The 12,074-nt window shown below is 64.5% G+C and overlaps 1 protein-coding gene across 1 annotated transcript; it reads right to left on the minus strand.

The window, feature by feature from the left end:
• Nucleotides 1–299: 299 nt before the first annotated feature.
• On the minus strand, nt 300–9,018 carry TIMP2 (TIMP metallopeptidase inhibitor 2). Its single transcript, XM_069032564.1, has 5 exons — nt 8,696–9,018; nt 2,906–3,006; nt 2,715–2,823; nt 2,248–2,372; nt 300–1,832 (listed from the first exon to the last, which is right to left on the minus strand). Exons 1-5 carry the CDS (start codon nt 8,820–8,822, stop codon nt 1,632–1,634), a joined length of 663 nt encoding a protein of 220 aa, XP_068888665.1. The 5' UTR covers nt 8,823–9,018; the 3' UTR covers nt 300–1,631.
• Between the last annotated feature and the right edge of the window lie 3,056 nt (nt 9,019–12,074).

Consider the following 12,074-nt stretch of genomic DNA (forward strand, 5'->3'; position numbering starts at 1 on the left):
GGCCCCGCAGCAGCTCTTCCCCTCCCTGTCTCGTTCCTTTCCCTCCGGCGGCCCCGCGGGGATCGCTCCTCTCCGCAGCTGAGGAGGGGCGGGGGAGCCCGGGGGCGGTCCGGTTGGGTCCGGAGGGGAGGCGGGGCCCGGGGGGATCCCGGCCGAGCCGCCGCAGGGCCGAACCGGGGCAGCGGTCCCCGCCCCTCTTCCCCCTTGCCGTGGAGCTCCCGGCACGGACCCTCTGCGGGTACCGGGGCGGCTCCAGCACCGGACGAAGAGACGGAAATCACGGCACAGGGACGACAGAGCCGGCGGCAAAACAAGTGGCGATATTGAAGTCAAAGACAGAGGAGCAGCAGCGACAGGAGCACAACGGGTACAGCCATACAGAGCGCCCGGGATGCGTGGTCGGGACTGAGGAAAGGTTGGGGGGGGGGGGTTTCTTTTTCTTTCTTTTTAATTTTTCTCTTTAATATGTAGAAATTGCCCAGACTGGTCCAGTACGACATCTCAAACCTTACAGGGATGCACAGCATGAAAACGCCGCCGTCACAGGGCTGCAGGGAGCATTCCCGGCGCGCTCCCAAAGCCATGGGTGCCCGTGCCGGTGCCGCGGGCGTCGTGGTGGGGCAGCTCCGCGGCACCCGCCAGCATCGCTGTGGCATGGGGATGGCTCAGAGAACTTAGGGCCGAGGGGTGTGAGGGGGTCACCGGAGGGGACAGGTTTTCCTGCAGCTGCCCTGCTGCCAGTTCCAGGCTCCATTCCCAACACTGCAGAGAAGGGAGTTCGCCTGGCTGCAGTGGTGCTGAGGGCCATAGTGTGGCCCCGAGCTGCACGAGGCGGTGGTGGACAGCCTGTGTCCATGCAGCCAGAGCTCCGGCCCCTGGTGCCCTGGCAAGGGTTCCAGGCCAGGCCTGTCCAATGGTGGCATCTGCAGAAGGATCTGTAGGAGGATGCAGCAGAACAGAGCCCACTGGAGAGAGGAGTATGTGGAGAGAGGGGCAATAGTGCCGGGTGCATGTCAGGGGTCACCCCAGATACGCTAACATGCCCCTCCAGCTTTCTGGGACAAGGCACCTGTGCAGGAGTCGTCTGGCCCTGTGAAAGGCCTGGAGCCCCTTGCCGGGGGTTCTGCCACATGGTAAAGCCCCCCAGAGCCCCTGCCCAGAGGGGTACCCTTCTGGCACCCTGAAAGGGGAGGTGGGTGGGGAGGGGGACAGCGGGGTCGCCAGGTGCTGCGGTGGGGAGGGCTCTGTAGCCAGAGCTGTGGGGGAGGCTCCCGCAGCGGGGCACTGGTAGACCTGCTACGCAGCCGGGGCAGCTCCCACCACTCACAAGGGCTTGATTCCTTCACAGCTGCCAGGGCCAAGCATGGCTGGGGGATCGTTACCCTGGCAGGGAGGTCCCCACACCCTGCTCAGCCCTGCCACAAGCGAAGGATGCCCCGTGCGGCTGCAGGCTGCCAGGAGCCTGCAACAGAGCAGGTCCCCATCCCTGTCCCCCCCACACACGTGGCAGCCACCAGGGCCCCCTGCGGCCGAGCGGATTTTCATGCTGTCTCCAGGATTTGATATCAGCGTGGACCAGTCTAACATCTCGCAGGTTTTTTCTACTGGCTACTGGAATGCGCTCGTTTGGCTTAGGGGTCCTCGATGTCGAGAAACTCTTGCTTGGGGGGGGCCATGCCGCGGTACCAGGCGCATGAGCCGTCGCTCCTCTTGATGCAGGCGTAGTGCTTCGCCTGCCGCCCATCCACGTTGTTCTTCTCCATTGCCCAGTCTGTCCAGAGACACTCATCCGAGGAGGAGACGAAGCAGGGGATGGAGAGGCAGCGCGAGATCTGTGCAGAACAGAGACTGTCACCCACCAACCCAAGGGAGCACTGGGCTGCAGGGAAGCAGCATGGGGCAGCTGGGTTGGGGGTCTTGCACAGCTCTGCTTCATCCATCCCCCCAGTTCTGGACAGGGATGCCAGGCTGACCCTGCCCTGTGGGGCACGGTGGGGATGCAACCCCAATGCAGGGGAACTGGGGAACCCCTGGTTGCCAGTCCTAGGGCTGGCCTTGGTTCCCAGCCAGAGGAAGACAGAGGCTGGGCTGCCCTTCCTGTGCCCAGCCATGTGCTGTGTCCCTGCACAATGTCGTCCTTGAAGGACAGGGAAGAGCATCTCACTGTGGAGCCCACCCCTGCCTGGAGGCTGCAGACCCTCCCTGGTGTGGGGCGTGGGGCATGTGGGAGGCAGCCTGGTTGCTCACCTTGCACTCGCAGCCCATCTGGTACCGCTGGTTTAGGCTCTTCTTCTGGGTTGGGGTCAGCGAGTCCCAGGTGGACACCAAGTCACAGAGCGTGATGTGCATCTTGCCGTTGCCCTCTGACTTGCCTGGGGAGAGGCCAGACAGAGGCCACTCAAGGGGGTCTCCGCAGCACCTCGGGACCCCGCGTTGAGTCATGGTGCCTGGAGCCCCTCACTGTGCACTGTCCCTGGTGACCTCCGGGAAGCAGAGGCTTGTCCCCCAGCTGCCCCCGCCATGGCCCGGGGCTGCTGAGCACAGCCAGGACACAGCCAGGGGGTTCCCTGAGGACTGATGGCAGGAGCAGGAGGGGTAAGGGGAGAATGTGCCCAGGGAGCAGGCACACACGTCAGGCATCTTGCAGGGCACATGAGGCATCAGGGCCAGCACTGTCACGACAGCCCCCGAGAGCACTCCCCCGCAGCGCTCACCTGCGATGAGATACTCCTTCTTCCCGCCGGTGTCCAGCAGCCGGCCACACACGGCAGTGGATGGAGCCGTGTAGATGAACTCTATGTCCTGGTCGGGGCCCTTGAACATCTGGGAAGCAGAGGCAGGAGTGAGTGGCTGGTGAAGGGGCCGCCCCATCCCCCCAGCCTTCTGACCTGATGTGCCCCGTCACCTTGATCTGCTTGATTTCATACTGGATGCGCTTGATTGGATTCCCGTATATATCGTTCCCTGAATCCACCTCTTTCGCAGAGACGGCCTTGGCTCGGATCACTGGAAGGGAGAGCTGAGATAAGCGGGGGTTACCAGTCCCACTTAGCCCCTGCATCTCACAGGGTCTCCCACCTTCACAGGGGACTGCTGCCCGCAGCAGACCCCACTGCCCGCCTGGCTGCCCACAGAGCCGGCTGTCACCCTCTGTCCCCGAGGGGATGGGGCTCTGGCACATGCAGGACAGTGACCAGCAGCATTGCAGCAGCACCCTCAAGGCAGGTGACAAGGAGAGTTCACAACAGGATCACCTGGCCCCAGGGCTCGTGAGGCTGTGGCACTGTGAGCCAGGGGACAGCTCTGCTGTGGCAGGGTCCCTGTGGTCATGCTGCTCCCAGGATACACAGTCCGGCATGTGAGTGCTCGGCACGTGGCAGTGACCTGCAGGCGGCCGGGTGGGCAGGGCGGGCAGCCAGCTCAACCTTACTCACCGGCTGGGACATGGGCTGGCTCAGTGCCGTGCTGTGCAGGTTGCCTGGGTCCCTGCACTGAGACCTGCAGCTCCCAGTCGTGCCCAGCTCCCTCCACCAGTGCAGGGACTGAAGCTCCCAGGCAGCACCGGGGATGCTGATGGTGAAGGGGACAATGGCAGTTCCAAAGCTAGGGCTTCTGCTCAGCACTCTGAGAGTATGGAGGGGGCCTGGCTGCAGGGCAGGGGCTGGCAGGGCTCCCTGCTCTGGCAGGGATACCCCCATCCAACAGGAAGGGCAGCTCCCCACCCTGCAGGGCTCCCCCATGCTCTGCCAGCCTGTCAAGCGCTGTGGGGCAGGGGACAGGGAGCTGGGCACTCTCACAGAGTTCATCCTGGCTCACGTCCCTGCTGAAAGGTGTTGGGCTGGGAGCAGCTGGGGACATGCAGAGGTCACCCCACTGCCTGGCACAGAGGAGCTTCTCCCACCTGGCATGGCCAGGAGAGGGAATCTGACCGCGCTCTATAAATACCGCAGGGTGTGGGGGCATGTGGACAGGCTATTTAAGCTGAAGGTCGGGGTGCACGGTCCCACGTGGGCACCAGCAAGTGCCAGCAGATTTTACTCTGGAAAGTTGAGAGTGGCACCAACATGAGCAGGGACCAGGGAACAGGATTCCCAAAATGGCCATCCCCAGTCACTGGCAGTACTCACTGGTGCGGGGCTGGAGGAAGCAGCAGCTGCCCTGGGGGCTTTCCCAGCTGCTCCCATCCCTTGGGAAGGGCTGTGCTGTCCAGGGACGGTGGCAGAACCTCAGCCATGCCTGGCGACAGTGCCCGCTCCTCTGTCAGCAGTATGTGCTGGGGTCACCACAGACACAGGCCACCCCTCGTCCCTGCAGCCACCACGTGTCCTGTGTGCCAAGCCCTGCGTGCCACCAGTGTAACCCAGGTGCAACCAGTGCCGGCCCCGTGGCTCCCGTGTGGGGAATGGTTACTGCCTCAGTGGGCTCCAGCCTTTTCCATTCACGTGCTGATGAATCACTTGACAAAAATGCAGCCCGATTCTGGGTGGATTTGTTCTGAACAGTGCAGCTTTGTGGAGGGGACGACTGCGCTGCGCTTTCCCCGCCAAGACCCCGCAGCGCAGCCAAGCTGCTCCACGCCCGCCAGGAGCCAGGGCAGTGGAGGGAGCCCTGAGCAGAGCCTGGGATGAGGAGGCTGGGTGAGGGATGGAGGGAACCCCTGGGTGCCCAAGGACCAGTATTCAGACCTCCCCAAATGACAATGTCCCCATCGGCCTTGCCACCCACCACTCCTGCTGCCGACCTGGGTGACCACCAGCCAGGGAGCCCAGACCCTCTGTGAAGCTGAGCCAAGGCTCCTGGAGTGCATGGCAGGAACAGCACACCATTGGCACTGGCTGACCAAGTCCAACCAGAGACATGCTGGAAATGCTCCTTCCCCAGGCAGGCCGAGTGAGAAGGTGCTCTGTGGGAGCAGAGGGTCCCCTGGCAGAGTGGGACCCCCACTGCTGATATCTCCTGTGCTGGTCCCCAGGGCTGCCACTGTGGCCTCCGCACAGTGACGACTCTGGACCCTGCAGGGACAGAGACCCTGTGAGGTAAGCAGGTCCCTTTGCTGCCCTCTGCCACCAGCATCAGTCCCACTGCACTGACAGGTGCCATAGTGCCATGAGGAAGGGTCCCACTCTAGGACCCAGGACCCTGCACCACTCGCCCTGGCTGAGTGATGGCACAGATCAGCCAGGATGGACCAGGGCCACAGTGCAGCTCCAGGAGCAAAGCTGGGGACACACAGAGTCACCCAGTGCCACAAAACTGCCAGGTTGCCTCTCTGGGCTTGCCAGTGTTGGGGTTTGTCCTCCCTGGCCCCATGTAGGGCTACCCCACCTCAGGGCACCACTGTGCTCGCCTGTGCCCCATGGGAAGAAGGGCATCACAAGGACTCTTGGCCATGGGCCCCCCCTTCTGGCCCAAGACTTGCAGAACGGCCGCCCCTTCTTCTGCCATCCCACCCCAAACCCTACCATGCCACCCTGCCCACACCCACCCGCAGCTGCCTGGGAAGCGCCAGTGCCTCAGACCTCAGGGGCCACTGCTGGGCTGGATGCCCAGGGAACAAAGCTCCCTTCTCCAGGGCTGCTGGCAGCAGAGGGGCTTTCTGCCAGTGCCAGCACTGCCTGCTGCCTGCCTGGCACTGCCAGCCCAGGCACCTGACCCCTTGGTGAGGGCAGCCCCGCGGTCACTCCAGCCCTGCTTGAGGCCGGCAGAGCTGGGGAGATGGCAAACCGCCCTGGGAGAGACTCCTGCACCCCAGCCCTGCCTGGCGCAAGGTGAGGTGCTTGCTCGCATCCCAGTGCGTGCCCGCACGGCAGCAGCTGCAGCGGCAGGTACCCCACCCTGGCACAGTGGTTTGAAGATGCTGAGGCTGCAGGGCTGAGCAGGGCAGCCCCGCAGCGGGGAGGAAGCGGAGGCCACGGAGGCTCCCTGTGCCCAGCAGTGTCCGCGGGGCGGCGAGAGGCAGCGCCGGGTCCGCTCGCCCGCCGGCCTGCGCGGGAGCCACGGGCTGAGCGCTGCCATGGCCGCTGCGTCATCCTGGCCGTGACGGGAGCAGATGGAGCCCAATCAGCGGCAGCCCCCACGTCAGCCCACGGCCCCTCTGCGCCAGCCGCACGGAACGGCTCCGGCAGCCGCGCTCGGCAGGGCGGCACCGGGCACCGGCAGCTGCCCGGCCCCGGCAGGCGCGGCGGGGTTTGCAGGGACAGCTCCCGCCACTGCCCCGCGCATCCCCTCCTGTGCCCGGCCCCTGCTGGCTGCTGGCAGCCCCCACACTCGCCGTGCCTGTCCCGAGGAACCAAGCACTGGGACGACGGGGATCAGTGCAATGCCGTCAGGGGCTGCATCCCAATTGCCACTCCCCCTGGCAGCACCGAGCCCCTGCTCTCCCCTGCCCCATCGAGGCCCTGCTGCCACGGCTCTGTCTAGAAGGGCTCAGCATCACACATCCCCACGCTGCTCCAGAGGAGGTGAAGCAGAAGCTGGGTTTCCTGCTGTGGTCCCTGGTATGGCTGTGGTGCCACTGGGCAGCTCAGCATCCCCTGCAGCAGAGCAGCCCAGCAGAGCAGCCACCAGGCCCCAGTGCCTGGGCACAGCCCCAGGGAGGGATGGTGGACGGGGCAGCCCCAAGCCCTTGGGCCCTGCAGAAAGCCCCCGCTCATCTCATGAGCCAGGACATGCTAGCGCAGGCTGGCAGGTTCTAAGTCACCAGCCCCAGTGACACAACCCCAGCCCCTCTATGACGCCCAGCCCCTCGGGCACCCCCCACCCAATGCAGAGTTGCATCCGCCTCCCCTTGCACCAGCTAAAAGTGCAGCCCTGGGCTGCGGCTGCTCCAGTCCCACTCCATGGGAGAGCAAGTGCAGGGGCAGGTGCAAGGCCAGAGGGGCCATGGGGATGTGGCAGGCGCTGCCCATGCTATGGAGAGGGGATCCCAGGACGAGGACCCCACACTGTGCTCACCCTGATACCCTATACTGAGGGTTGAGCATGAGCCTTGGGGCCCATCGTTCACCTTGGGTGCACCTGCCCAGCACTGCAGGGCATCAGCAATCCCCACACCACCACATTTCTGTCAAGGGCCCAGCCTGGACACAGGTCCCTCCAGCCACAGCAGCTGGAAAGGTCCCAGCAACACCGGGTGCCCCAGCTTCTTCCCGGGCTCCACACACCTGCTGGGATGGAACTGGCTGAGGAGCAGCCCAACTCCATAGAGCATCCAGGAGGAAGATACAAAGCAGCAAAAGGCCAGGGAACACAGGATCATCCCAGGCCATGCCCTGCTCTGTCCCCAAGCACTGTTTTCACTTAGGCCCACACAAAGCACATCTGACACAGACGAGCCACATAAGGGACTTGGGCTGGGAGCCAGAAGGTGCCAGCACTGCCGGCAGCGTGGCTGGGAGGACGCTGCTTCGGCAGGACAGGCTCTGGGTGCCTGCAGGACGGGTACCTGCTGAGAGCATCGGGGCAGCTGGAGACCAAAGGTCAGCGAGGCAGTGCCCTCCAAGGGGACGGTGGAGACAGCCAGGGCCTCCAAGACAGACAGTGACTCAGCAGCTGAGTCAGGGCTGAGCCGGCACCCCACGATGGGCAGTGAGTCACGAGTGCCCCGAAAGCTGATCCTGACAGGAGTGTGATGGGAAGCCACAGCCGCACTGCCAGAGCAGGCACAGGGCATCCTGTGGGCCAGGGACACTAGCTCCAGCAGCAGCTCCTAAAACCCTAAAACGTGCTCCATTTTGTCTCAAAACCTCCCTGTCCCCAACACGCCTCGTGGTGAGGCTGGGCACGCGAGGCAGCAGCCAAGTGCTGTGGGAGTTGCCCTCACAGAGGAAAGACGCTGGGAGTGGGGTCTGGAAGGGAAGCCTGTGAGGAACATCCTGAATCTGGAGAAGGGGACAGGGCAGGGCCATCCAGAGGTTGGGGCTGCCTCAGTGTTTGGGAATGTTACCTCTCCAGCTGAGCCTGGGAACGGGCCCGCGAAGGAAAGCGCCGGGAACTGGGGCCGGCCTGTTCAGTTCATATGTTAAAATTTAATAAGGGCATTATTCATAGAAAGAGGAATCCAGATCCCGGCGCTGCCAAGCCCTCCCTTTCAGCAGCATCCAAGCCGAACAAAGTGGGACGGGGGAAAGGAAATGCCTGGAAATAAGGCGCAGACAGGGGTGACCGAGCCGTAGCGGTGGCTGCCGGGCATGGGGGGGTTCTCTGGGCTCCGGGCCGGTGCCGTGACCGCGCTCGGAGGGTCACGGCCGCCCCCGGGCCCCAGCCCCGCGCTGCCACGTACCTCCGCGGTGTCATCAGAGTCGGGGGAGGCCGGGCCCACCCGTGTCATTCACCGGGCGGCGGCCAGTGGGGACCCGGCCCCGGCGTAGCCGCGCTCCCCTCGCCCCTCGCAGCGGAGAAGCCGCCCCGGGCAGCGGTGCTGGGCGCGGGAGCCCCCCCGAGACGGTGGGAGGAGGTGCGGGGTGGGACGGGCACAGCCCGGACGGAGGGACCGCGCCCGGCCGCGCATCCGCAGCCGCCGACACACCCCCGGGCCGGGCCGGCGCTGCGGGCAGGTGCCGGGGGTCGGGGGGCTCTGCCCGCTCCCCGCCCGCCCCGCGCCAACTTTCCGGTCCTTCCCCCGCCGGGAAGTTGGCGCGGGCGGGGCCGGGCGGGGGCTCGGGGGGCTCGGGGCGGGGTTCCCCGCGGCGCTCACCTACGTCCGCGTTGCAGAAGGCCTGTTGCGGGTGGATGGGCGAGCAGCTGCAGGCGTCGGCCGGGCGGGCCCTGCCGAGCAGCAACACCGCCAGCCAGGCCAGCAGGCTGGGCAGCGCGGCGGGCATGGTGCGGGGCTGCGGGCGCGGCCACCCAGCCCCGATCCCGCACCCACCGCCGGGCCCGGCCGAGCCGCCGCCGGGAACTTGGGTCCGGCCGGGGCGGGCGCTCTGCGGCCGCCGCTCCGTTGCCTTCACGGAGCCGTTCGCTTCCTCCCCGCCGCGCTCGGCCTCGCTCTTTAACGTGCTCCGGAGATCTTCTGCTCCTCCTCCGCGTGGCGCGGGGCCAGCCCGGCTGCGCCCGCCCTCCGCGGGATGCGGCTCCGCCGCGACCGCTGCCCCCGCCCCGGCACGGCCCCCGCCGCGGGCACCGGCCGTCCCCGCCCCGGCGCATCCCGGCCGCCCCCGGCCCCATCGCTCCTGGACCCCCGCCCATGGACCCGAAACCCCCGCTCCGTAGCTGCCCCCGCCCACGCCAAGTAAAAGCAGTGGATGGCCGGACAGGCAGCAGTTCTGGCTGTGCCCGAGAATTCCTCCCCACCTTCGGCCCCTCCAACCCAGCTTGTCCCACACCGGAGTTCCCCTGCCCGATTCCTGCTCCCAGTGGGGGTCCTGTGCCACAGCGACCTGCCCGAGCCCTCGGGCCTCTCCCCCTAGGTAGCAGCTCCTGCCCTACAGCACAGCTCCAAAAACCCACCTTGTCTCTGTCCTGGATGCATGATGGGGTTTAACCCCGGTGGGCAGCTCAGCCCCCAACTGCTGTTGACTCATTCCTCCCAGCAGGTCGGTGAGAGAACTGGGAAGATGAAAGGGAGAAAACTGCTGGCTGAGATAAAGGCAGTTTTACGGGTGAAGCAAAAGCCACACATAAGCAAAGCAAAGCAGGGAACTCCTTCACACTCCCCATGGCAGGCAGGTACTCAGCCATCCCCAGAGCAACCAGGCTCCAGCACGTGATGGTGACTTGGGAAGACAAACGACATCACTCTGAATGTCCCCCCCTTCCTCCTTCTTCCCCCAGCTCTACATGCCGAGCATGATGCCATACGGTGTGGAATATCCCTTGGGTGCGCTGTATCCCCTCCCGACTCCTTGTGCCCCCCCCTCAGCCCCTCACTGGTGGGTTGAAGAGCAGAATAGGCCTCAAGCTGTGCAAATGCTGCTCAGCAGTAACAAAAGCATCCCTGTTATCAACATTGTTCCCAGCACAAATCCAAAACACTGCCCTACACCATCTAAGATGGAAAAAACAGACTCTATCCCAGCCAAAACCCACATACTGTGTCATCTTGGAGGTGCCAAGATGCTGCTGCTGTCACTGTACCCGTACTCTGTGCCTGGCTCGCTGCTGAGTGTGCTCCATCTCCCCAGCAGTGCCTTTGTCCCAGCGGAATGGGCAGGGACGCAGCTTTCAGGTGCAGCTGGGCCAGTTGTCATGGGCATGTGTTGGCAGGGACAGCCACCACCATGGTCACAGAAGCTGCTCCTGAGCCAGCCTCTTGCCACAGCACTGCCACGGATACTCACAGGAGAGGGAAGGAATAGAGATGCTCGGCCTCCAGGATGAGAAACAGCAGAACTGGGCAGCTGGACCTGGCCCAAGCCCTGGCTGAGCCTGCAGGGAACACATGGGAGGTGACAGCACTGAGAGCGCTGGGATGCTGGATGACACCTGGAGATGGGGCTCCAGGTCACCAACTGCACCGTGGGGCTCAACAGCAGCAGGATCCCTGCTGGTCCAGCTGCCTGAAGCAGTGGTGCTGCTGCTCTGAGGGCAGTGCAGTGCTGAGAGCAGGGGCCCAGGGATGCTTCAGCCCAGAGGACAAGAAGGGATCAGGTAGCAGGGACAGCCACTGGCACAGCCCTGGGGCCATAACAGGTGCTGTGGAGCTGCCAGCGCTGGGCTAGGAGGGTGAGTGAGGCCAGGAGAGACTGCCAAGCGATGGTTGAGTGGCTGTCATGGACTGTGGCCAGCTGGCACCCAGTGTGGGCTGCAAATGCATCCTGGGTGCTCTGGGCCGGGTGCTGCACAATCCCCAGGCCACGTGCAGGGGCCAAAGCCAGGTCACCGTCCCCACAGCACTGGGGACAGGTCCACGTCTAGAGACAAGCGCATCTGCTCGCAGCCCAGGCCGAGTCATTGTCTGGGCTAAATGAAAACACATGTCTGGCCTCGTATGCGTTCTGCATGGCTCACGGAGGTGCTGACACTGTAAACAGGGATGGGGGGAGCAGCCTGGCTGGGTTCTTGGGAGGGCCCCAGCCACTCTGTGGATCCTTCCACCAAACCACAGCCTGACTGCTGCACCAACAGGCCCTCTCCCTCCCTGAGCATGGCTGGACCCCACAGCACAGCAGTGCCAGGGCATGACAGAGGGATACAGGGGGCACAAGGACCCCCCAAACCACAGTGGCCAGGCCCAGCTCTATGAAGCCCTACTTGCTGGCAGACCCACCCCAGGGACAGTGTTAAAGGGGACCAAACTGGGGACACTACAGAGCCAAATACTGGTCCTGGTGTGAGGACACGCTGCCCTGTGACCTGGGGCAGGGCAGGGCTGAGCCAGGGAGCGCGGGCAGGCCAGGAGCTGCAGCCCCCTTGTCAGAGGGGTCAGGAGGGTCCTGGGGCCAGCAGATGCCCCTTTGACAATTCTGGCTCCTGAAACCATGCAAGTTCCTCCTGGGGGCCACAGGCTGCGGCTGCGATTTCACAACATGCTGGCAAGCATGGGGAGGGCTCCCTAGCCAAAGCCCTGGGCTGCTGTGAATGCTTCTCAGCTGCTGCCGGCTCTGGGAAACACAACTGGCTCCTGGCTCTGCTCCTGCACCGAGCACGGCAGCCCTTGGACAGCACGGCTGCACTGTTGCCAGCTCCCAGCGGTTCCTGTATGGGGCTCAGCTCTTCCCAGAGCTACAGTTCTGGGGCTGGAGGCATTTCTGGGGCCAGAGCCATGTGCAGACAGGGCTTGGAGAAGACACATGGCCAGCACACACACACCTCCGCGGGTGCGGCCTGGGAATGGCACTGGGATGGGCCCACATTACATCTGGCCACAGCTGGTGGCCCCATCACCCACAGTTGCTCTCCCTGCCCCATAGGCACAGCCACTGTGCTGGAACCACAGTGGTGAGGGAACTGCCACATCCCCTGCGGTCACAGGAGCACAGGGACACAGACACTGTCCCCTCCCATGGGAGACTTTTCTCTGAAACAGGAGTGTCACGCCAGCAATCACCTCACCCAGCTTAAGGGAAAAGGGAAGGAAAATCAGCTTCTGGAGAAAAAGCCTGATGAAATCCCCCAAGTCTGACCCACTCTGG

The sequence above is a fragment of the Aphelocoma coerulescens genome, chromosome 18, assembly GCF_041296385.1.
Source record: "Aphelocoma coerulescens isolate FSJ_1873_10779 chromosome 18, UR_Acoe_1.0, whole genome shotgun sequence".
Classification (NCBI taxonomy): Eukaryota; Metazoa; Chordata; class Aves; order Passeriformes; family Corvidae; genus Aphelocoma; species Aphelocoma coerulescens.

Coding starts and splice junctions, on each gene's coding strand:
- TIMP2 (XM_069032564.1), bottom strand. CDS start 8,822: ATGCCCGCCGCGCTGCCCAGCCTGCTGGCCTGGCTGGCGGTGTTGCTG. Junction 3,007..8,695: donor CTTCTGCAACGCGGACGTAG/GTGAGCGCCGCG, acceptor TCTCCCTTCCAG/TGATCCGAGCCAAGGCCGTC. Junction 2,373..2,714: donor GAAGGAGTATCTCATCGCAG/GTGAGCGCTGCG, acceptor GCCTCTCCCCAG/GCAAGTCAGAGGGCAACGGC.